Source organism: Dermacentor albipictus, unplaced genomic scaffold (genome assembly GCF_038994185.2).
Source record: "Dermacentor albipictus isolate Rhodes 1998 colony unplaced genomic scaffold, USDA_Dalb.pri_finalv2 scaffold_17, whole genome shotgun sequence".
Taxonomy (NCBI): Eukaryota; Metazoa; Arthropoda; class Arachnida; order Ixodida; family Ixodidae; genus Dermacentor; species Dermacentor albipictus.
The window spans coordinates 7,080,073-7,106,523 of NW_027225571.1; the positions used below are offsets into that span (position 1 = coordinate 7,080,073).

Genomic DNA, 26,451 nt, shown 5'->3' on the forward strand with positions numbered 1-26,451 from the left:
TATGTTATGCTGCAACATTTCTTGGAAGAAAAAATATGTTGCCTGGTACTTCTGTGAACACAATGATAAATTTTGGCATTTCAATGCAAATCTGTTGCTGCCATACAGTCAAAACTGGCTATAAATAAAATGGCATATGACATGAAAATACCCTGATGTATCTGGTACTATATTCTTCAATGGTGTGCCAGGTACCCCCCCACCCCCCCATTTAGAAATAACTAAGATAATGTATTCCGAAGCAACATAACCTGAAGAGGTCATAGTCAATGGCTGGAAGCTAAAGGCTCGGTACCATGCACAAATGTTTACTCTGCCTAGGTTCCTAACACATCAAAAATGCTATTTCGTCACAAAAAGTCAGCTGTAAGTTGGCAGAAAAGCAGAAAAAAAATACAACAAAACAGGGGGGTTTCACTGCAAGAGAGATAAAGGCTGGCAGTCTAGTGGGCAATTACCTTGGAGAAGTAGCCAACAATATGGTGTCCACGATTGTCAACCTCAGTCAAGACGTAGAAGAGGAATGGATCCACATCAAAGTAGAGCGTCTTATGATCTAAGAAACACTTGGCCAGGAGGCATAGGTTTTGCGCATATGTCTGCATCAAGAATAAATTCCACGGATTATTCCCAAAGCTATAAAAAAGGGGGAAACACGACTACAGAACGCATTTTTCCTGTTCACAAAATTTAGGATTACAGCACGCTCAAGATAAATAAAGCTGCTATAAACAAAACTGACAAACTAAATTAACATGCCGAATCCGATAGGCCACCCACAAGAAAAATAATATATACTTTGCGTAGCACTTGTAGTAGGATTACTTTGCCCATGATTGCTTACAATAGGTCAAGTGCAAAGCAAATTACCACAAACACACAAGCGACAAGCGCTAACAGTTGTTATTCACAAAACTCGGATGCTGACTGTATAGCTACAATCATGAACTCACTATATTTGTGCACTATATTTCCACGTAACTGAAATGTTGTTCAAGCTGTGTGGGATTCGTCTGACTTGAGACTCAAGCACACAAAATCGTCATTGAAAAACCTGTTGATGTTACTGTTGATGACATCCAGAATACCATTAATTTATAAATACAAGAATAAAGAGTTGGCCCCAGGGGCAGTTAAGATATGATAAACTAAACATGAACGGAATCAATTTAAAAATACCTTTTGTTTTCTCAACATCAAGAAGTGACGCATCCTTTTACATCTTGTTTTGACAGGAAATGTAGCCTGCACTGTTTTCAACTTTGATACTGTCTTCGCAAAGCTGTCCACTTTGACGTCTTCGTGATAACTGGAATGAGACTTAAGATAGCTGCTGTCCACTTAGCCATCTACTTTGCCATCTACAGCGAGTATTGAAACACAGCCAGCATATGTTTTTCCTTTCACTGGTGCCTCCATCGAAGCGACCGTCGCACGTCCGTGCTGAAGCGACGAAATGTGGGCATTTGGGCTAGTGTGGCCATGCACATTCAGGTTCTCTGCGCGTGAGAGGGACACCATCGATCGTGAAAGCCATATATTGAATGCTTCAGAGCATGAAAAGAAGAGCACAAATTTGTGTATACTTATTTTTCATTTAGAAACTTCGGTGAGGCGCTCACAATACAGATGTAATTATATGTGCAGTGCAATTTTCTTACTAATCCTTTCAAAACTTAGAATTACTATGAAATATTCTGTTTAAAACCTTTATTCTGCATAAGTATGAATTATTACTTGAAATGCAGGAAAAAATAGTGACAGAAAAGGTAAACTGTGCCCATGTTTACAACATTTTAAAAAGTCAACTTTCCTAAGGGGTGATGGGGTTTTCTACTCACTGAATTCACTGGTGGTGCCAGCGTCACTAGAACCGTCGCGTGGGTGCTATCAGCTAGCATTGGCTTATCTTAACTAATATTTCGTCTCCAAAACTGTTGGTGGTGCTCGATTACACAGATTGCGCTGTTTTCTTTTCCAAGCAATAGGCTTTCATGCGTACTTTAGAGCATTGGGGAAGATTTTTAGTGGCAACGCATCATTTGTCAACTGGGGCACATCGCATCAAATTTTGACTAGCTAAGTATGCTTCGAAGTGCCGCTCGCAGATTATTGTTTCGTTGTTCGTTTATTGACAAAACAACGCTCAAAAGCGGTTTGTCTTGGTGCCAAGGCAAAAGGTGGTACTAAAAGCCACCTGGCTAGGCCTTTGACACGTGCATAGGCATTTTACAGTGGCATCATCCAAATCCTTCTCATCACCTTTACTGTTTCGCCCACACTGTTGTAGGGTCTCCTTATTATTAGGACTCCGAAAAAGACTATTACTGTGAAGCGGTTTACCTGACGGACCTGCATGATTGAGCCATATCCATGGTCTCGTAGGAGGGGTATCAGGGCTGGCTAACTTCCGTAAAGTGACCAAGTAAGATAACAAACGATAGTATGGTGCAGAATAAAGTACACGTGATTTCACCATGTGCTGCAGCTGCACACTGGGGGAGTGCACCCGTTCTGGCTACCGTTGCTGCCAGCTGTGTCTGACCTCGATACAACGGCTCCGCAGTTGTGGCGGGAAAATATGGGGATGTGTGCTGCAGTAGCTGCCATGGTGTGTAAGAACCGGATTGTGCATTGCAGAGGTAGACCATTGCAACAGTTGCAACTCCAACAAAAATGGGAAAAATGGGAAGACCACGCATTGCGTGCACGGCCAAAGAACAAGCCTACTATGAGGAGAGGCGTCGACAGCAGAGACTTCACTACAGTCAACGACAACGTGCCCATGTGAAAGCGGAGAATGCGGCCATTGACTTTGGCTCAGAGAACATCAGCGTGAGCAGATGCAAGAGTCTAATCATTGCTGTCGAGCACAAGCTACCGATGAGATCGTGCACTGGTGGTCGCTCCTAAGCATCAAGCTAGGTCGTTCGAGTCTGTGTCCAAGTGGCAGAAGAGTGAGTTGCCACCTCCTTCGAGTTTCACCGGGGCGAATTCCAAATTCAAAAGAATGTTTATGTAAATACAACTGCAGCTGTCAAATTTACATCGATGACAAAGCTGGTTATGCTTTCTGGCACCTTGCCACTCCCTCTGCTGTTCTTACACGGCGTTGCCTTTGGCGATGGGAGTACTTTCACCTTCACTCCGTTTAACCTGCACCTTGCGCGGTGCTTTGCGGGTTAGACTTACGGGTTACGCACTTTGTTGGCGATGATGCTGGTGCGGCACCCGACAGCAGGTGTTGGTTCCTCCTATGGAGGTAATACTGGCATGGGCTGTGTCGTCGTGCTTGTCATGCGACTCCAACAGTTGAACAATAATGAACAGTTGCTGCCAGCTTTTCTATTATTTTCGATCGGCCCTGTGCGGTTGCTGTGTATAACTGCTCGTGGCCTTTTAGTTATGTTTGCCTTGAGCGATAGGCTACTCGCGGTTGACCTATTGACATTGCGATTATTGTCTTGTTTTCTTCCCTTTCTTTCTCTTTTATTTTCGTTTCTCCTGTTCTTTTTATTTCCATACCTTTTCTTGCCTTTTTCCTATTTTATTGTAGTTTTGCATGCTTTTATTTCATACCACCTCCATTACAACATTAACATCTACTGTCTCACTAGAATGGGAAGTGCCTCAACTCAGGTCTTGTTGCACCCTACCATTGTTTTCTTTCCCCCCCCCCCCCATGTTCTGCTAATCGTGCACCTTCTTGAGCCCTCTTGCTTCTGTGAGCCAGTGGGGTGTGCGTGTGGACTCTGTTTCTTTTGCGATGACTGCCTGGTTAGCCTTTCTTGCAGCACTGGGCAGTCATTTCTTTGCCTCTGTAATCTTTTTTCTTTCATTTCAGATACTGGTACAATGCCCCCGCTTGGCTTCCAATCCTGTCAGCATAACCTGCCACTGTCATCTTTCGCCCAAAGGCTTTCTCGATCGGATAGGGCACTTGCAGTCTCTGTCATTTTTCATTCACCCTTTCACTCATTCATCAACTGCAGTCCTAAATAAACACTCTGCGTGAGTGCTTTCTATGCTCGCTGACCAGACCCTTAGGACAACACAAGTTACCGTGCCCAATTGTTATTTTTCCAATTGGCTTTTTCTCCTAATTTTGCGAGCTGGGTAGTTTTACACCCCTTTTCATTTATTTTTCATGGGCTTTCATGCCCGTTTTTGCTTCAAGTAGGAGCAGGCTTGCACCCACTTTCTTTTATTTTCTGTTTAAATACAGCGTGGCAAAGAGTTTGGAGCGGGGCAAATTCCAAATTCAAGAGAATGTTTCTGGACATAGAGTTTAGCCATAGTTGCTCGGCACAGCTTCACTGGCTAATCTGCCACCGTATAAATGGTTTGGCCCAAAATTTGTTTTTCGCTGTGCACAATTCGTACTGACACCACTGTGCAGGCCCAGGTGGCCCATGGAATGCCTGGGGCATCGAGAACGAGAGCCATTTCACGCCAAATATCGATAATTCTATCCTCTCCAGTTGCAGTATTAAACGCTTGTTGTTGGAGGAGGGTTTAGGACAGGAACTAAAACTAAAGTAAACACGAATCCCCAGAATGTGTTTTCTACACAAAGTGAACTAACAAAACTGTTGGACCTTACATAACATAACCTTCTGCAATGTCTGCGCTCCGTGGTGCCACCGCTCCGTAGCCAGACAGCACAAAGCCAGCTTGCTAAAATGCTTACAGCTCAATGAAAAGTGTGGAAATAATTTGTAAGTGCCTCTAAGAAACGTTTTTCCAAGTTGCTTAATCATTAACAACAAAGAATACAATAACAAACCCATTTACTATTTTTTGTTATCCAAAAACACATTCACAGAGCCTGGCCACACTGACAGAAACGCGGCGAGCGTGTGGTGGCATCCGCGTGTTTTTAGCTCCATTTATGTGATGCCAGCGAACTATCGGCATCGTCCCGCCGCATCTATTTGTACTGGGCAAAGTTCGCCATGAAAGTGTCAGCGCAACCGAGTGAACGAGCACGGCAGCGAAGAATGAAAAAGCGAACGTGGAGCATGACATAAAACGAACAAGCCGCGAACGGCGGAGACGAATGAGCGGCTCCTTCAGTGATGTGCCCATGGGAGAGTGGTGTCATGCGGACCCGCTCGATTGCTTGATGCGTACTCGTATCTGGTCTTGATGCGTACTCTTGATGCGTACTCGTATCTCGTATCTGGTATTTCGTACCATCATCTGCTCGCGTCAGCTCTCGCTCGCAATTGTTTGGTTTGCTTGATTTGGTCTCGTTCATGCTTGTTTCGATTGTCATGGTTTGAGATTGTTGTTTGCAATGATTAGTCTAAATCGAGACGTCCTGATGGAAAGGTTTTTGGACACAGTGCGCCATATCCGATTCCGTAGGACAAGATGGACCCTGAATACTTTGGAACACGGAGACGCCACAACAGAAGAGAGCACACCAACATGATTATGATCAGTGGCAACAACGTCATCTTCATAAGACATGACTAGTGTTAAGGATGAAGAACTTAAACACAGCGTCAACCTGTCAGCAGACAAAGGAAACATCATGCAACATCTCACACCTACAGAGTAGAGGTGTAATTTTCATGCCATCCCGAGACTGCCACAGCTGCATTTTAAAGCCGGTGGTGCACCACGCGCATTTTACCTCTAGTATGTATGGTGCTTTCTACGGCAAGATAGTGCTAGGGTGGCTAGTGTGGCTAACTGTTCACCAATGACAACCTCGATAAGGCATTCGGCAAGGGTGTCAAAACAAAGTGCTGCATGTGCGAAGGCCTGCTTGCAACGGCTGCCCTGAATCGTGCCCATGCGTCACCCGCATGCTGGCTCTCGCATTCTCCCGATTAGCGAGGCAGTCGTGCCACACTTCGCTCGTGTGTAACGTGCCAGATTGTACGCGCCAGCCAATATATCGTGACATGAAAACAAGTATAGAGCTTCGCTCAAATTTCGCATTAGGGAGTATAGTAATCGCCGATTTTTTTTTCTGACTTGTGTCAGTGCCATGACAGTTGCCCTTGATTGACCGAGCAGGAGAAAGCATAATGATTATGAATTTGGTGTGCATGATGAAAAACTTTTAAGTGCACATTACCAGAGGTAGAAGAATTTAAAAAAAAGAAGTGTTTGCTTTGGGTAGGTATTCAGGTCATATGAATATTTTAATATTAGCAACAACTTTGACATGCAAAATATAATGCGCAGAACCTGAACCAAAATCATTGATGGTAATAGGAAAAAGAGGTGCACTCTTGATGGTTGCAGTGACACTAAGGCAACAATAAATTCATTTTCTTTTTGTACATGAACACAAAAAGTCACAGTTTCGCCCGACAGGTGAAGCAATGATTGCAATAGCAAATTATGAGACAGCTATACGAAGTAATTAAGGTTAGTCACTTATCAGCTGCTTAATTTGCAGTAAATATTCGCTTAGTAACTAAACTAACAAGCATGCTGTCATGTATGTATGTACACAAAGACATCTCGCTCAGTGAGCTATACCGGGTCGGCTGGTCTTCGAACCAAATGCAGATTGGCTCCAAAATAAGGTGCGTGTAGCCACGCTCCACCGTCGCAGCTGGAGTAGAAGATGAGGTGCGCATTAACCTGCTCCCTTCCCCATTACTCACCGATCTCCTAGCCAAAATCACCTAGAGCACGCACATCTCCCGCTCCTCCTTTTGCGCACGCGAGAAGACAGTGCGCATCCTCCTCGCCTTTCTTTCTTGTGAGCACCAGAAGATGCCGCCGCATCAAGCTGCCATACTCAGGGTGTCTACCAAGTTGACATTTCCAAATTCCCCGAGTGATACAGAACTACGTTTTATGTCAAGACGGGCTGAAACCATTATTGCCCGATGCTGTCACTCTCTGGTAAATAAAAGAAACAATTTTTTTTTAAAAAGAACGACTTAATCTAATTTGAATACTAGGGAGTAGTGTTTATGTTATTCAAAAAGAGATTAAGGGAGGGGTTAGTAAAATGCCCAGCAAACAACATGTCTTACAAAAATGCAAATTGAGTCGCACATTCTCAAATACGAATAAAAAGGAGATACATATAGAAGCAAATATTTTCAAATATGAGCTATTTCTATCAACTAATAGCAAGCTCAGTGGTATGAGGCCTGAACTTTGTCACAATTGGGATTTCATCTCAACAGCTCGTAAGTCAACCTCAACTGTTCTGACATACTCTCAGCCTGCCCACGCTCCCTCAGTGTTGTGTTTCACTGCTTTGAAGAGTTTATATTGGTTTGGATCAGGGACACCTGCATCTCGGCATCAGCCAACAACTGTTTTTTTGCACTCAAGCTCCTTCAAAACGGCGGCAGCAAACTTCCTTTCCCGTTCATTCCTCAATGCATAGGTACTTATCTTCTTGTCTCCCTTCTGCCACTCGTTCGTCCCACAGAACATTTGAAGCATCTTCTTGGTCAGTTGGTCCGATTTTTTGAACTCCCTAGGGGCCGCGAAAATATAAAAAATTGGCCAGTTGGAAAAAATAAATGATTTTCATTTACTGCCCTTAAGGGCTCAAACCGCCACAGGCATATGCAAAAACGCTCTGAAGGCCTGTCGGTACACGTATTAGGCATATCAGTGCTCCTACTATGACAGGAAATACCAGGTGCATGCGTGTATAATTAAAGAATACATAATGTGTCCCGTGGCAATAGCCCTTTTCCACGCTTGTTATACTTTACTGCAATATTTCTGTATATGCTTCACCAAGTAACATTTCTGTACGGAGGCGAAGATGACTTTCGGGAACCGGCATCATGCAACGCACCGCGCTTTCCAAGCTTCTAAGCCAATTGTGAGGACCACAACGGCGGAATCCGTGCCATTGCTGACAGTAGCGAATTCTTCCAATAAAAAAACACGGCACCCAACGGCGAGAAGCTTCATAGCGAACGCTGAAGCAGCTAGGCCTAGCGTTGCCGCAGTAGTGGCTACGGCTGCCAGCGGGTCTGCGTGCGAGAGCGTCGGTTCGAGGCGGCGAGGTAATCAAAATGGCAGCGGTGGTGGCGTTGATTAATGCCGTTTCGGACTTGCGGTCACGGCAAAACGTCAGGAAAATCGGACGGCAAAGAGTTCTTGCGTCCAAAATTTCAGACTTCTGATACATTGACTCTAAGGGGCACGTGGTGGTGCCGCATAGCCGTCCAAATTACCGGGAATCCGGAAAGTCGGTCGTTGACAGCACACTGTCAACTCCTCCAGCCGACGACAGGGCGTCAAAGACGATTCATTGCGATTACTGTCTGTTACTCACGCCAGCATTACCGCGACTTTCGACCCTTTCGATAAAATTACAGCTAGTTTTCCCTGATAGACGCACAAATTCCCTGAGTTTTTACAGACTACTCAATATCCCTGAGAATTCCCGGTTTTCCCGGTTGGTAGACACCCTGCATACTTGTCGGTTTACCCTCGCAAGCTGTCATTCGCAGCTTCAGCATTCGGCGCACAGCAGCGATGTTGTCACACTTGAACTTTATATGGAACCTTGTGGCAAAGCTGACGGCAGAAATGCACCTGGAGTATCCACATAATTTCTATAGTAATAAAAATTACAGGCGGTAAACTGTTATAGCAGGTGCCTTTCTCTATACCCCTACTAATAAATTACAGTGGCTGGTAGAGCCTACAGTGTCAACAAAAATAACAAGTGGGCACTTTAGCACGACTGTATCAACAGTGTTTTTTTTTTTGCTTTCTTGCATTTAAAAGTGATGTTTAATTATAAATGGCAAGCAAAAATTGAAGACAGCTATGCAACCATTCAATCTGCACCGTTGCAAGTAAGATTCAAGCACCACATCAATTCGAAATAAAGCAAGAAATCAAACCTTGCTTCTGCGGCCATCGATCTCAAAAACGGAGATGGCATCCTTGCGATAAACCTCATTTCCTGGTGGGTGCTTTAACTGGCATTTGACCTGATTCAGGAAAACAGATTGCAGTTGCATTGTCACAACAGTTATGTATAACACACACAAGAAAATTAAACTGGCCATTGCTCAAATAGACTCTGCTCAGCTCAAAAAACAAACCGAACGTTCCACATATGGTAACTTTATATGCCTCCCACACTCCGAACAAATTTTCCTGGATAGAACACATACCTTTACTCCTTACATATTGACCAGCAAGATGATGCATTGGAAAAAATGACACGGTGTCATCGGACAATTCTAATTAGGTTACACACAGCTTGCTCAAGTCAACTTATCTGAAATAAAAAATAAAAAATAGAGTATGGGGAGTGGGAGGAAGGGGGTTGTGCACCGAAACCCCACAGCCTGAATATGAGGTTATGAGGGGCATCATAGAGGGGAGCTCCGGAATAATTTTGATAATCTAGGGTTCTTTAATGTGCACCCTATGCACAGTATGCGAGTGTTTTTGCATTCTGCCACATAGGAATAGGAATAGGGCTGCCGCGGCCGCGATTGAACCTGTGATCTCGAACTCGGCAGCGTAGCCACTGGGCTACTGCAGCGGGTTTTCTTTAATTCATCATCATCATCATCAGCCTGGTTACGCCCACTGCAGGGCAAAGGCCTCTCCCATATTTCTCCAACAACCCCGGTTATGTACTAATTGTGACCATGCCGTCCCTGCAAACTTCTTAATCTCATCCGCCCACCTAACTTTCTGCCGCCCCCTGCTACGCTTCCCTTCCCTTGGAATCCAGTCCGTAACCCTTATTAATGACCATCGATTATCTTCCCTCCTCATTACATGTCCTGCCCATGCCCATTTCTTTTTCTTGATTTCAACTAAGATGTCATTAACTCGCGTTTGTTCCCTCACCCAATCTGCTCTTTTCTTATACCTTAACGTTACACCTATCATTCTTCTTTCCATAGCTTGTTGCGTCGTCCTCAATTTGAGTAGGACCCTTTTCGTAAGCCTCCAGGTTTCTGCCCCGTAGGTGAGTACTGGTAAGACACAGCTATTATACACTTTTCTCTTGAGGGATAATGGCAACCTGCTGTTCGTGATCTGAGAATGCCTGCCAAACGCACCCCAGCCCATTCTTATTCTTCTGATTATTTCCGTCTCATGATCCGGTTCCGCAGTCACTACCTGCCCTAAGTAGATGTATTCCCTTACGACTTCCAGTGCCTGGCTGCCTATTGTAAATTGCTATTCTCTGCCGAGACTGTTAAACATTACTTTAGTTATCTGCAGATTAATTTTTAGACCCACTCTTCTGCTTTGCCTCTCCAGGTCAGTGAGCATGCATTGCAGTTGGTCCCCTGAGTTACTAAGCAAGGCAATAACATCAGCGAATCGCAAGTTACTAAGGTATTATCCATTAACTTTTATCCCCATTTCTTCCCAAGCCAGGTCTCTGAAATACCTCCTGTAAACACGCTGTGAATAGCATTGGAGAGATCGTATCTCCCTGCCTGACGCCTTTCTTTATTGGGATTTTGTTGCTTTCTTTATGGAGGACTCAGTGGCTGTGGAGCCGCTATAGATATCTTTCAGTATTTTTACATTCGGCTCGTCTACACCCCAATTCCGTAATGCCTCCATGACTGCTGAGGTTTCGACAGAATCAAATGCTTTCTCGTAATCAATGAAAGCTATATATAAGGGTTGGTTATATTCCGCACATTTCTCTATCACCTTATTGATAGTGTGAATGTGATCTATTGTTGAGTAGCCTTTACGGAATCCTGCCTGGTCCTTTGATTGACAGAAGTCTAAGGTGTTCCTGATTATGTTTGCGATTACCTTAGTAAATAATTTGTAGGCAACGGACAGTAAGCTGATCGGTGTATAATTTCTCTATAATTAAAGCTTGGCAAAACACAGAATGGCTTTATTAATCTTAAGTTAGATTTGTTCTGGTCATACAGAAGTGGGATTGAGAAATCATCATTTGTTAACTGAAAATATCACATAACAATTTCTACCTATACAAGTGAAGGCCAGGTAAGCACTGCCTGTAGTATGCCTAAAGGATCCTTCTACTAGTTGTCATTTCAACTTTAGATATTGCCAGATGCGGCACAGTTTGAACTTGTCATATCTCTTTGTTAGTTGGCAGCTAGAGAGAGAAAGAAACAACGTTACTTATCACATCTTAAATGGAAAGGGGCTGCGAGAAGAAGGCGAGGGAGGTTATCCTACTCTCGGTAGGCCTCCTCTACCACCTCAGCCCACCTCAGAATAGCTTCCTGAAGTGCGGGGTTGTAGTTGCGCATGGCAGCCTCCCACAGCTCCCTACTACTTAAAACTCTACAAAGGTTAGAGCTCTTTTATGTGATGACAGTACTAGCACAACCCTTTGTCACAACGTGGCCAAAAACCAGCTTGGTTTCAACATGCGACAACTGAAATCTGCCTTACATGTCAACAGAGTTGCACGATGCTGTGGGATCATTTCTACACTTGTTTATTCAAAATAACAGCCCATATACTATACTGACTGGCAGAACTTGGGATCTAACTACCAGCAAATCTTTTTAGTTAGAATGATAGTGAAAGTTTAAACCTTGTTTAAAGTTTAAAAGTTTAAAAGTAAAAGCTTTATCTTTCCACAGGAAAGCATAATTTCAGCTAACTAAAGGGTCAAATTAATGGAGGTCAATTGAATAATAGCACTAAATGATTGTTAAGTTGTGAAAAAAAAAACTTCTTTATGTTCAAACTCGGGCATCCCATATTGAACCCACAGGCAATCTTTCTTCAATTCAGAATTCACTGACTTAATGTTTTATAGGATTATCACCTTGTTATGTTCTCCTCAGCAATGAACTAATAAAGAATGATACAGTAATGCTGAAGAAAGCCATAGCATTGTAGCTCGTGCTTCTGCTTGGTTGTAACTGCTCAGTCCAGGACCTTACTTTACTTTGCTTCACACACAACAGAAGCTACTCAAGTAGTGTCGTCACAGAAGTCATTTTAGAATGCAGTTTCAATCTGTGACGCTTTCTACAGAATAACAATTTCATATATGGCATGTTGCAAATTTAAAGTTACAGTGGATCGCATACTATACGTGCCCCTTTGTGCTTCAAGTATGCAATGTACAACGCTGTTGTTGAGAGTACAAGTGGTGCATTGTGGGTGTTGATCACAAAAATGTGGCTTCGCTCATTTAGTAGTAAATAGGTTTTAGGTCTACAACACTTTCTATGTAATAATTATGTAATATTTTACAACATAAAACTATGAGATTTATGTAATATCGAATTACTTAATGCATATGTTTATCATTCATGTGACACACTATTCATTGGTGTCCCGGCTGCAAGAAGCTTCTCTGGCCTCAGGAGGGTTGCCTGCTATGCATGAAACACAATATAGGCTTGCCATGCACTCATGGTCAGCAAACCTTGTTACAGTGCATATATATGTGAAACAATGCCAATTTAGGCTCGCATGTCACTTTGTGTGTGACTTGTTGTTACACAGGAATACTGAACGTCAGAAAATAGAAATATCAAAGATTACAATATAAGCCCTATTAAACTGCTGTTTAAGAAAACATGTTGCAGTAGGAAAAGACCCATTCATATCAGATAATGCCAGCGGACAGTAGGAGGCTTGAATTTTTCCATGACAAGTTTATAACCTGTGCCCACAGCCCAATTGATAGACATCATTATAGCTTCACAGACTACTCCAAACCAACTTCTAATTATTGGCCTCAGAGGACCCCATGAGGAGGAAGCCCAAATGCTTCCGGCGAATGCATATCTCAGCAGGTACAGATGAAACATGCATGAAATGTGCAAAGGCTTTGTTAATTTGAATCTGTGTGGCGAGGGTACTTCTGTAAATTTTCAGGTGGGGAAACTAGTGGGAAAATTAATGGAGAAGGGGGAGAGAGCCAGGTAAAATACAACTTAGCATGGCAACAAAATCCAGAAGCACCAGCTGGACTAAGGTGGTCCTTGGTATTAATAAGGTATCTGCTCAAACCCTACTCTAGCACACACACTTATTCCAGATACCTGGCAGCTGAAACTGGAGTTCCAGTTCAGCTGTGCCAGCTGAGCACTGTCACGCCATATGCATGCAGCAATAATACAAAGACAGAAAGCTTCTTACAATGATAAACAGCATAACTGTGAAGCTGCACGAAGAACAATGCGGAAATCTGTCATGAAACAACAAACAAGCCTCATGGCAAGTCAAAAGGTTTCCTCACCAAATGTCTCTTGAGTAATGCTCGAGTTTTTGTGAACTTGAGGCAGAACTCGCACAAGTAAATGCAAGTGTTGGCCAGTTCCTAAAATGAGAGGCAAGTGCAATGCAGAACGCCACTACACGGTAAGAAGCAAAGCAAGTACAGGAGAAGCTAGCATTTCAAACAGCAGCCACAGAATCTTATGCTGTCTAAAAATCTCCTGCACACTGCTAAAAAATTTATTCAGGCTTAAAGAAGTCCTAAAAAGAAGATATGCAGGCCTTTATGTGAAATATACAGTGAAAGCTCGTTAATTCGAACTTCAATAATTCGAATTTATGGATAATTCGAACTGTATGATTTGGTCCGGCCAAGCTCCACAGAAGTGTATGTATAAAAAAGTCCGTTAATTCGAACGCGAAAAGGTTCCCTCACGGATAATTCGAACTACGCTCGCCTGGCACACGGCCAGAGAAACGCGCCTACTGCCTACACACAAGGCTGTATTGCCTCCGAAACGGAGAGAACGGCGAGAGAAGGCAAAATCGGAAAGAAATCTAACCGACGCGGGGTCAGCCAGAAGGCAGCGGCAGCTGCCGGCTCTCCGTTCTACATAACCTCCGAGACTTCATGCCCGTTGCGAATCTCGGAGGCTTTGCAAATCTTGTACAGCTGCTAATGTTGTGCGGAGATGGCACGGCAAGCGCCATCGTAACACAGCGAATCAAGTACGTCGCAGCTGCGCTTGCAATCAAGAACCAACGAACCAGGGCCTTCGCCACCTTCACATGTTCAGCGTCATTGTCTGGGCAGTCTTCATCGGTTGTGCACGTCTGTTTTCAGCTTAGGAGGTATCGGCCGCCGCGATTCATTGTGATGGTGTTAAGCCTCGGCTAACGTTCGTTTCGGTGGACATCGGTGGTGTGGCACAGTCGGACCCAGAGCTTCGACTTGAAGATGGCGTGGGCCACTTTTTGACACGCCAAATTTCTGACATGCCCTACTGCTTCCAAATCGCAGTGCACTGTTGCCCTCCTTCACTTTCGTTAGTTCGAACTTTCGTTAATTCGAACTGAAGCGGCTTCCCCTTGCGGTTCGAATTAACGAGCTTTTACTATATATATATATATATATATATATATATATATATATATATATATATATATATATATATATATATATATATATACATATATATGTGTGTGTGTGTATATATAGGGGTTTTCTTCACGGTTCAGCACGCAGGACCCGACGTAACATACGCAGGAAAGAGACGACAAACTTTTCGGAAGACTTCTCTTACTTACCGTTTTCGGCTGGTGGGCCAGCCTTCGTCAGAGTACAGTAACGCATGTACAAAGAAGTCGTAAGACAGTTATCTGACGGTACATTTTATAAAGACCTTCCCTGTGATCCTACCGACGAATTCCTTTCCATCATTAAGGAGACAATAAAAGCATTGGTGAAGAAGCGGAAGATCGACGATAAAACAGCACGCTCCTTGATCCCACTTAGTCCAATAACCGGACGTTTTTACCTGCTGCCCGAGATACATAAACCAGGTAATCCAGGCCGTCCCATTGTATCCGGCATCAGAACCGTCACAGAATACATATCTCGTTACGTCGACAGTCTAATCAAATTTATTCCAGCCACATTTTCTTCTTTCATTAAGGATACTAATGCTTTTCTTAATGACATAATAGATCTAACCATTCCTGAAGGCTCGCTTCTGGTGGCGATGGATGTCACTTCCCTCTACACAAATATTCCCCATAGGGATGGCATTCAGGCTGTCTTGAAATCCTATGAACACCTCCAGTGTAATAGCCCGATTGATAGCTCAACCCTCGAGGTTCTGCTTAAGTTAGTTCTCGAGTTTAACAACTTCGAATTTAATAATTCTCATTATGTACAAATTAGTGGAACATCGATGGGAACTAAAGTAGGCCCCAACTATGCGAACGCTTTTATGGGAGTGCTCGAAGACGCGTTCCTTAATAGTGTACGACTAATACCGATCTACTTTAAGCGCTACATCGACGATATATTTTGTATTTGGACGCATAGCGAAACGGAACTCCTAAACTTCATTGCGTCATTCAACCAGGCACACCCCGCTATCAAATTCACACATCATTACTCACCGTCATCTGTAGATTTCCTTGACGTCACGATTACCATTGCCGATGGACGCCTAATCACGAAACTTTACAAAAAGCCATCTGATAATCATCAATTTCTTCATTTTGAAAGCAGCCACGTGGGTCATTGCAAGACTGCGATTCCATATGGCCAGGCACAGCGCTTTAGGCGCATATGTTCCGAAGAAGACGATTTTAATTCTTGTTGCCAGGAACTCAAAAAGAAACTTCTCAACCGTAAATATCCAGAGAAGATGATCCATGACGCGATACACCGAGCGGCAGGATATGACCGGATGGACTTTCTTAAAGGCAGAAATAAACCCAGTGGCTCCCAGTTGGCTAATTTGATACTCACACGTTCCGCATCTAACCCTAAGGTCTCAGGCATACTCCGCAAACACTATAACATTCTCACCCAAAGCGACAGGTTAAAAGCCATTTTTCCCGAGCCACCTCGTGTCGTGTATAGACGTTCGAAAAACATAGGTGACATACTAACGTCTTCAAAGATCGCCACTTCTAACCCGACTGGTTGCAGCCGCTGCAATAAACCACGTTGCGAAGTCTGCGCTCATATAACGCCTACATTGATTGTCACCAGCACAGCCAGCCAATTCACGTTCACTATTAAAGGCAGTTTCAACTGTGATTCATATAACGTAGTGTACTTGCTCGAGTGCGGCACTTGCCACATGCAATACATCGGCCAGACTGAAACACCTTTCAGGATCCGTTTTAACAACCACAGGTCGCATGCCAAATCCCAACCATGACCATGACCAATCTGGATTCCGCACCAACCATGACCGCGAGCTTCGCGAATCTTACCTGATTCACAAATTTAACACTGTCTCGTCCGGAATAAATGAAAACAAAGGAAAACTAACCTGTCTAACTTTAGACTGAGCACAAATATACACCTCCCACAAAGTGTACACACATGACTTCAGCGCTTTTTTCTGTCTTTTTTTACATGTGGCTTTTCTGACATATTTCACTGTTGCTCAAAGTTGTACGCTTAACATCTAAATTTTTAGATAATTCGAGGTTGCACTTAAGATGCCATGTGCTAAACATCACGCCTTTGTATCTGCATGTATAAGTCATTTTGCTTTCACTACACATAATCATGGTAACCGCTGGCACTTACTTGAGAGTCATGTTTGTATGTATTGTATCGTGAACACATCTGCATTTCATTTTTTGTATATTCCAAAATGCGTGTCATTGATAATCATTTATGATGCGCAGTGTATGGTCTAGTCAGTGCAGATAGCGCGCCCTCTGCTCGTGATACGGTGCCTTTAAAGCTGTGTATGTGTTGTACATGTGTTACTGTACTCTGACGAAGGCTGGTCCACCAGCCGAAAACGTTAAGTAAAGGAAGTCTTCCAAAAAGTTTGTCGTCTCTTTCCTGTGTATGTGTGTGTGTGTGTGTGTGTGTGTGTGTATATATATATGCACTGGCATAATAGCTGGACTGTCTTTGTCGCAACCTTGGCATGGTGTGGCCCTCAAACCGAGGCAGGCAACCGAAAGAGCAAATGGTATTGTTTTCCTATTGACATATGCATACTGACACGTGTGCTTGGTTATCTTTCTCGGGTGACCGCGTTTCCCCGGCTAACAAAGATGAAACGTTACCATGCAGCACAGGACACGCCTGCATGTATCGAAAGTTTCTCGAATGTTATCGATGGTTCTATGCATTGTCTGTTCTCACCGAACCTTGTGTAATCCGACTGTATGCGTGACGTGAATTGTATAGTACAACATGACATGGATTACCTAGGCCAACTTTACATGATAAAACTAAATGGCGATGGCTGTACCACTGCTGACGAGAACCTAACAAGGACAGCAACCAGAATGACGACAATGACAACAATCAGAGCAAGGACAATTATTAATGATGATGGCAGGAAGCTCACTTTCTTCAGAGAGCACCCTTAAGCAACCTATAGTGAACCTATTGAGACTTTTCAGAACATACTTTATTACAGCTGTGGCATTCAATTACTCCTGCATGATGACACGATGAAGATAGTGACAACAAAACGACGCTCTCGATGTTCAGGCAGCTGCATGCAACCCACAGTGATGTGAGCACAAGGTGCCTTTAACATGACAACATTCCAGCATATAGCCAAAACTGCTGAGGCCCCCACCATCTTTTTGCCATGATGACACCAACAGCAGGCGCCAACAAATACGCTAGTTCATGTGCAAGGGAACGCCCATAACAGCCACTTCAGTAAATTTCGGTTCAAGAAGGCTAAACCCTTTTATCCCAATCGGGACTTCTGTCAACAGATAAAAAGCCCAAAATATGTAGTTTTTAGGTGCTAAACAAGTGCTTTCCATGTGAATGCATGTGTACTGTTATGATCGGCCTCTCAAATGTAGGAAACATTCTAGCGCGCTTTCCCATGTCGAAGTAATTGCCCTCATTCCCGAGAGGCTGTTATGATCGGCTTGGAATTTGACCTCCCAAGTGTGGGAAACATTCCCACTTGCTTTCCTGTGTCAAGGCAATTTCCCTCATTCGCGAAAAAGTGTCACCCATCTTCACTGTAAGCAGACACAAAGGGGAGGACCCAAAGGAGAAGACATGAGAGGGAGGAGGTCGTCGACTACCTGATAAAGGCACTGACACTACCACAAGTTCCCCTAAGTTTCCCAAGGAGACATCAACTACCACAAGACCGCGAGGAGTTATTTTATTAAGGCCATCCTGGAGCCCATGATAGGCAGAACCACTCGAGACTCAGGCAGAGTCACAACCATGTATCAATGAAGTGAATACATTCTTTCCATTTTTTTTTCATCTTCGCGATGCCCACCTTCATCTCATGATTCTTGCAGTGAACACCCACCTCACCCGGTCAAGACTGTATCAGATGGTTGGCAGCAATGGTATACTCACCCTTCGTATGGCTTCAGCAGAATGGTGAGCACTTGACCTACTCTGAGAATTTGCCAGGTTTTAGCTTGTGTGTTTTCTAAAATGGCAAATTAGTTTCTGTATGTGCAGGCTCCTGTTGAAACCTTCCTGTCACAGCATAGTAAGAAAGTCCTTGTTCAGAATTGACCATGGATTTGAGCAAACGAAGGAAGCCAGAGTTGTTATTACTTTGTGAAGAGCTGGGAATTGAGGTCAGGAAAAGTCAAAGCTGCAGCTTATCGAGGCAATCGAAAAGTGCAGGGCTCTTGGGGATGAAATTTCAGAAGCATGGGAAGAGATAGAGAAACGAGCTGAGAAAGTTGAACTAAATGCCTCAGAAAAGGAAGCTGCATAAAGAAAAGAACGAGAGGAACAAAGAGTTCACGAACTACAGCTAAAAGAACTAGACATGTAGCAGGAGCTAGCCCAGCAATCAGCAAGTAACCTCTCAATAGATGAAAAACGTTCAGGTGAAGCAGGAGTGAAAATAAAGGATCTCATGCCATCGTACAAGGTGAACAATTACGTGGGGTTGTTGCTTGTTACTTTTGGACGAACCTGAGAGAAAAACGGGTTGGCACTAGAGAGTTGGCCACAACAGATTCTGGCCGTTCTTCCTGCAGAACTGCAGAAGCAACCAAAATACTTGCAATGGTAACGAGAGGCGATGCAGATGACTATCAGAAAGTAAAAGTTGCATTGCTAAGGAAATATTGGCTCTCAGCGAAGGCTTTCCACCGCTGCTTTAACAGGGCGAGTCTTTTCAAGATTTCACTTACAAGCTAATTTGAATGGGTGGCTAGAAGGGGAAGACGCGTTTGGTTGTCACGGCAAGGTTGTTAAGCTAATCTGCATAAAGCAGTTCTATGGGTCCTTGAGCGAAGAGATGTGGTGCCTGCGGTTTCAAGATAGGTTGGGCAGGAAGGGCTTGGAACGAGCTGCAGTGCTAGCAGATGAATTCACTACGTGTCGCAAATCCGAGAAAACGCGTGTCAGGCCATTCACTAAATTCAGCTAAGAGGAAAACAGGCGCCCATTTCACACTGAGAAAGCTGGAGGTGGAACAAAAGACATGCCGACCAATAATACAGGACAAAATAACACCACAGTGAAAGAAAAGCAGAAAAGTGTTTGAGGCTAGAAAATCGGTCGTCTGTTTCCGTTGCCAGGAGCCTGGACACCTTGTGATCGGCTGTCAGAGGCCTAGAATTGTTTTTTCTTTCCTGAATGGTGACGATGATGACAACTGGGTGCTCTTAGAACAAACTGGATGAATGTGGAATGGAAGCCTGCTTCCTTGTTGTTTTAGTGGCAAGTCTTTCCGTGCTTTGATTCCTGGCATGTGCATGCAGCTTTGCAGTGGAAGAAAGGTGGGAAGGGTGACAGAAGCTGATACATGAACCATTTGCATCTATTGGGGTGCAAAGACAGAAAGCTCCACTTTCCATATGTGTAAGCTGGTGTATGCTCATTACTAGCCCAGAGGGGATGCACATGATTTTGGTGTTGAGGAAAACAATGCAACTGTCAACCTCCTAGTTCACATTTAGTGCATTTAGCACAAGGGGGCAAATGTGATAAGAGACTGGCTGTCAAAGCTGTCACAAGAGGTCAATATTTTATCTTGACAAGTCTTGGTACCCTCTGGCACTACCTATTGTGTTATACAGATTTACTTCAAAACTCAAATATAGTGTAGAGATGAGTATTGTTCATGCCACAAGTGTGCTCCTGAAGAAACATAAAAAGTTTACGGATTTTCACTTCCTACGCATCTCCACATTTACACATAAGTTGCACATCTTATATAGTAGAATCTCGATAAACTGAAATCGCTTAAACGGAACTGCCTCTTAAACGGAACACCATCATGGTTGGTTGGTTTTGTATTCATGCAATTGTATTCAACTTTGTCTCTCAGTAAATGGAACTCCTGATAAGTGGAACCAATTTCCCTGGTCCCTTGAGGTGCTGTTTAAAGAGAGTCCGCTGCATATGTGCCGTGTGCACGATGTATGTACGCTGCAGTCATGGTGGTGCCCGTAAGATAAATTGAAGAAAGTGGAATTTTGCCCACCTCATTTCTATTTTTGACACACCTATTTTGAGGCTAAAAAATGTGAGACTGCGTGTGCATGTGCGATGATATTTGTGTTTCTCATGAAAAATCATGGATTTCTCAGAACCTGTTCATATGTACAATGCTTATTAAGAGTTATTGAGACTACAAACCATCTGGTCCAATATTCAGCCCCCCCAAAATAGTTACACATGTTCCATTTCTGGAACTTGCCTTTACTATTTCAGATGCCAGAGCGGGATCATTGCAGAAGTAGTCAAGGGACCAGGCTGCACAGTTCTCTTGCGAACGGGCTTATGCAATTCAAGGAAGGATATTTTCAAATGCCCATACAAAACTGTCATTAATTCATACCTTATGATTGAACCAACCACTAACCTACTATCACAGCAGTTACAACAAAGTTTTCAAATTCCTGCTGTGTTTGTATCTAAACAGTTCAATAAAAGTCAACAAAAAATCAACTGTAGTGATAATTTGTCTTCAAAGTGCTCACCTTCTGTAGCGCACTTTAAGACACAAATGTATGCATGAATTAAATAGCAAATTATACAGGATGCCTTTTCTTATGGCAAACAACATTGTTTAAATTCTGATTGCAGGTACCAGAATTCGGCTTCTTCATTTGGTTTACCTTAAAAAGGCCGACATTACTTTCTAAATGAATGGTACTGCAGAAGTTGCTAATTGAAAAAACCATGCCAATTATATTTTTTATTAATAACTCTAGTGCAGATGTTGCATGGTGGAAATGAGCCCGTTAACATGCAGGGTCTATTCAGTTGGAACTAATCTTGCAACTACTATTAGTTTCAACATATACGTCAAAGTGCGCGGCAAAAATGCCTTGGTGCCATGGCTGTTTTCTTGCTGCATTGTGAATATATGCAATGTTTGAGGGCAGTAATTAGGACATGAACTGATTTTAATGATTGACTTCGTATACATTAAAATTTGTTCTAGTTAAAAAATTGGTTCCAACTGAATAAGTCCTGCATGTTGACAGGCCCTAATTCCACCATTACAACATGTGTCCTAAAGTGATTCATTAAGTAATTAGAGCAATGTTTTCAATTAAATGCTTCTGCACTTGTGACTTATCCAGAATGTAATGTCCACCAGTTCAGGTAACCCAGTTGAAGAAGCAGAATACGCTGGTATATACAACGAGGGGCCTGGAAAAAAAAGTTGCCGTAAGAAAAAGCGCCCGGTATGCACGACTAAAAAAAAAAATACATCCTAAATATGAGCGCTGGCAAAAGAACGCTGGCCAAGGACAAGCCACGCTCTTGCCGTTGTGAAGTCATTGGCCGGTATGTCAACCGAACGTGGCCACGATAATTTAATCAGTGGTAAAAAAACATCCTAAATATGAGCGCTGGCAAAAGAACGCTGGCTGCGGACAAGCCACGCTCTTGCCGTTGTGAAGTCATTGGCCTGTATGTCGGCCGAACGTGGCCACGATAATTTAATCAGTGGTCATGCCCAGTGTCATCTGTCGGCCGCCTACTAGTAGTTGGGAAATGGGCTGGCCATTTGTGAAAACCAAGCCCAGCCCTAACAAGATGGCCGAGATCGGACTGTCGACTCTTTAACTGGCTATGGGCATCGGCCCGATCTTCCGCCGAGCAAATTTTTCTAGCTGGAGTTTTTCGCTTTCCAAGGAGTGATCTAGAGGCAACATGTTCCCAATGCTGTCAGAGTCAATATTGCGCCCAAAATGAGCACAATGCAATCTCTAGTCACAACTCAATGCCTCAGCTGCCCACAAATGACATAGCACTCTGTGTGGGTGTCCCTTCTCTAACCTACCTCTGGGTAGGGGGAGAAGTACCACGGCTTGATGCCATACTGGCCCAGTTCAATCATGTGAATGTTCTTCACCCGCGACACCACGTCATTCAGTGCCGCCGTGCTGCCTCCTGCTGCACAAGAGCCTGATGCTTCCAGGAGTTTCTGCGTGGCCATAGAGAGGGAGTGGTTGCCAAGTGTAGTAGGAATGCAAATGCGTGAACTAGTCTGTGGCAAAGGAGTAGTGTAAATTTGGGAACATTTGTGTCCAGTTTATGACACTTTGCTGAAAGCATTCTTTTCCTTCATAACACACCAAAAACCCTCAGAAAATAGCGTGCAAACTTTAATACATTCGAACCTCGTTATAACAAAGTTGAATGGAAAGCCAAAACTACTTTGTTATATGTGTTGCTTCGTTATACTGACTACTGTCACTTACTGCACTATATGCCCAATGGCATGCATAACTTTAAACATGCAAAGAAAACTACGGCTCTGTGGCCCGCCGAACCACTATACGCAGCTGTGTATCAGATGAAAATTCAATAAAACAAAGCAAAAGACTCTTCGGCATGTGCAACATGACTTTTTAGCACTTGACGCGACAGCCGTTACGATAGCGCCCTTATGTTCTAATGTGACGATCTTTCACTTCTGCTTTCCACTTGGCTACCTCATATTGTTGTGAAGCACGTTGAAGTATATGGCCAACAAAGCCTGGCACAGGGTCAGAAACGCAGACATATACGCAGATGCATTCAGACTTTGAAAGCCAAACCATCTTATCCCTCTGTTTTCCCATGGTCCTGCAGCTCCACTGTGTGAGCGCACCACCTTACCTTGGCTAGCTCGTGCCGGTTTCATGCAATCTCAGAGGTCATGCCTAGCTGCGTCTGCACAGCGCAGCACATCGCAGTGAGAGAGAGGTTGTTGTGGTTGCCTCAAAACCTCAACTTCTCTCTCCCTGTAGAGGTACTAGTTTTTACCACACCAAGCGCAAGCATCATCATAGATATGTACTGCAGTGCACCTAGGCGTTGCCTCAGAGATGGCAATCTCGGAGGGTGCACCTAGCTTCGCCAGCTACGTGCTGCAGCGAGAGAGAGGTGCAATATAAAAAGAAGTGCTGCTTGTGTGTGGCCACCCTGCATGCAGCTACATGCGTCGGTGAAAAAGACCAGTGCTGCTTGATGGCATATTCGATGCGGGAATTTCAAAGTGCCACGCCGAACGCGTGCGGAACTCAGTGGAAAACGATGTGCTCGGAGCGCAACAGTCAGTATTTTTGGCTTCAGAGACAAATCTACTTTGTTATATCCATTGACAAAAGAATTTCACTTCGTTAAAATGAGGTTTAAAATAAACCGATCTCTAAGAAGATTTCAAGGGGAATTGCATTTACTTCACTAAATCCATTACTGTGTTACATTGTGTTTTGTTATAATGAGGTTCAAGTGCACAACAAAATTCTCAATATAACAAAGCATATAGTTGTTTATAATTTCTTTCTAACACATATTTTGAACAGCAATGTAAGAAAGTGAGTTTATACATAATTTAAATATAAAGTAATTTCACTGCTGCCCAAAGGAATCCCGAGGCAATAAATGGAAACTTTCGTGGACAAAGATGGTCAAATGGTTGAATTAAATGCAGCTGTTTATGAACACACCTCTTAAATTACGTGCCATACGAGTGAGAGCAACTGCCAAAGTGGAGCAGCGTCATGTTCTGTATAAAGTATAAGTGCAATAAAATCCTACCGCACACCGTGCGCTGTGTGCTTTAGACGGGAGTGAAAGTGTGCAAGGATGAGCTAAAAAGGATAGTGGCTTAGCGAGTGTTTGTCTTCCCCCATGAGCAAGGAGGAAGAATGAGGGGAGTGAGCTCTTAGTAAAGTGATAAAGCGTGCGCGAGGGTGGCAGGTTGGCACACATCCTCTTTTGTAGTGCGGCTGTGGCTGTGCATGGCTGCGTGTCTGAGCCCTTAAGCAGCCTGCGCACGCTGTTTTACAGGTAATCTGCCGTACATGCAAACACTGGGCGAGCTGAGATGACGTGGCCTCGTGTGCTGCCTTCCTGCGTATCTAGTGCTGGAGGTTATGCAATAAATTTGGGAGACGCATTGAAGCGATAGGCAGACGAAGCATTCATTCCTGCTGCCAACACTTTTCATGATAGCCGAGTGGCTGGTTGAGAACTACGTCACGCGAAGGCGATAGTATCGCTGAAGTGATCGTCGCAGAATGCATCCCCAAGTTCGCTTCCATTATTTGCCTGACAATTCGGAAACGTTTGCGGCCCCTTCTGCGTAAGAAAAATCAATCGATGACAGAACTTATTTGCACAAAAGACAGAATTTCAATATAATGAAATTTAGAAATAATGAAGGAAATTGCTGACTTTGTTATTTCGAGGTTTAACTGCATCTGACCAGCACATCTACTTACAGGTTGAAATGCAATATCCATGCAAGTCTTTAGGTTGTATAGGAATGAAGTGTAGAAGAACATGGGGACATAGACATAATATAAAATGACAGACGCACAGTGGTATTGTCTAGGTCCCTGTACCTTTTATTCCAATTCAATGTAACTGACCAACGAATCTACATAGCCAACTACAGGTTGTAATGTAAAAAAAAGGGTAAAACAGACGGGCACGCGAGTACTACCAACCATGAAGATTTATACAACGGAAAAGTTAATCTTCTCACGGTCTAGGCAGACATGCAGCCTGTAATTGAACAGCAGACTACCATAGTCATACACCTATCTAATCCAAACTGCATACCTGCACTGTGAGGAAATTCAAGTGTCCCCAAACTCTGTTACCCCATAAGCATTTGTGGAGAATGGTACTTAAAACAAAATTCTGTGCGCTCTTGCACACGCACGCACGCACGTACGCCGTATTTACTTGCGAAATGAACACAGCCCTCACTTTTCCAATCAAGAAGTGTGTTTTTTATGGTGTCCGGCGGGTGCGATTGTGTCCAATGCAATGTCAAATGCCGAATTCCTACCGTGTCTCCTACTCTTATTGCGATAGCAATTATATTGTTGCAGGAAGAAAGCAGGCCCACGAGTGTAAAATAATGTATATTTACAACTGATGTTAATGGCGTTCAGGCAACTGCCAGACTTCGTCTTCGTCTAGTCTAATCCAACTTCTTCCTTCCCTTCACCGTAACATCACCCTCCTGGCGGGGTAGCTCTGTCCCGGTGCAAGTTATAGAGCATCACTTAATGGGGGGACATAGGGCTGCAACCTGGCGACATGAACGACATCACTGGTGATGTTGGAAGGCACTGAAGGCTGACCAACTGGGGCGATCTCCTATGTCACGTCGGAAAGTTGGCGTCGGACCAGAATAACGGCAAAGTAGTTTTTCCGACAAGCCGACGCGACATGAAGGCGTCCAGAGAAGGACAAGGGAACCAGGTGAAAAATGGGAGTCCCGGTGCCGAAGGTCGTAGCGTTGCTTTTGAGAAGCTTGCGAGACTGTGAGGCGATGATGGGCGTCTTCTCGGGCCTGGGCAGCTAAGTCAATAGCATCGCGAGCATAACCAGTGCTGGGTGATTGTACTGCGGAAGGTAGCAACGTGTCAAAGGGCAAGGTGGGGTCGCGGCCATACAACAGGTAAAATGGTGAAAACACGGCAGTGTCGTGACGGGACGACTTGTATGCGAAAGTGATGTATGGTAAAGTGACGTCCCAGTTGCGGTGATCGTCGGAAACGTACATGGCCAGCATTTCAGTCAGCGTGCGGTTGGTAATGGAGTAATTTCGCTCTGGCGTGGAAAGAAGGCAGCTAGCGTAAGCGATGACACGATCTTGGCCCTGTTGACGCTGAGCGAGGACAGCACCGATGCCATGACCACTCGCGTGAGTTCGTACTTCAGTTGGTGCAGAAGGGTCAAAGTGTGACAGAATTGGGGAAGTTGTAAGCCGCTCAATCAGGGCAGAGAACGTTTTCTCCTGCAGTGGTGCCCAAGAGAAAGAGACGTCTTTCTTAAGAAGGTCAGGGAGAGGGTGAGCCATGTCGGCAAAATTTTTCACAAATCGCCGGAAATAAGAGCACAAGCCCAGAAAACTACGGACATCGTTTGTTGAACAAGGTACAGGAAAATTTCGCACGGCGTGAACTTTCTGTGGATCAGGTTGGATTCCGGCGGCGTTTACGAGACGGCCGAGCATGTTAATTTCACGGCGACCGAAATGGCACTTGGAGGAGTATAGCTGAAGGCCAGCCCTGCGAAACACTGAGAGTATGGTTGTGAGGCGCCGCAGATGGCTCTCAAAGTTCGGCGAAAACACAATC

The 26,451-nt window shown here is 44.0% G+C and overlaps 2 protein-coding genes across 9 annotated transcripts in view; one reads left to right on the plus strand and one right to left on the minus strand.

The window, feature by feature from the left end:
• The window catches only part of LOC139052024 (uncharacterized), a 266,591-nt gene that overhangs the window by 69,489 nt on the left and 170,651 nt on the right, over window positions 1-26,451 (plus strand). For both annotated transcript variants that reach the window (XM_070529098.1, XM_070529099.1), the window contains exon 2: window positions 18,175-18,259. In XM_070529098.1, coding sequence (XP_070385199.1) covers window positions 18,175-18,259 — 85 coding nt within the window. The remainder of the gene's footprint in view (window positions 1-18,174; window positions 18,260-26,451) is intronic.
• Window positions 1-26,451, minus strand: part of LOC139052022 (histone acetyltransferase KAT5-like) — a 181,327-nt gene that overhangs the window by 31,377 nt on the left and 123,499 nt on the right. For all 7 annotated transcript variants that reach the window (XM_070529090.1, XM_070529091.1, XM_070529096.1 and 4 more), the window contains 4 exons: window positions 22,146-22,289; window positions 13,184-13,264; window positions 8,856-8,945; window positions 459-599 (listed from right to left, as the gene is read on the minus strand). In XM_070529090.1, the coding sequence (XP_070385191.1) occupies window positions 459-599; window positions 8,856-8,945; window positions 13,184-13,264; window positions 22,146-22,289 (456 nt within the window). The remainder of the gene's footprint in view (window positions 1-458; window positions 600-8,855; window positions 8,946-13,183; window positions 13,265-22,145; window positions 22,290-26,451) is intronic.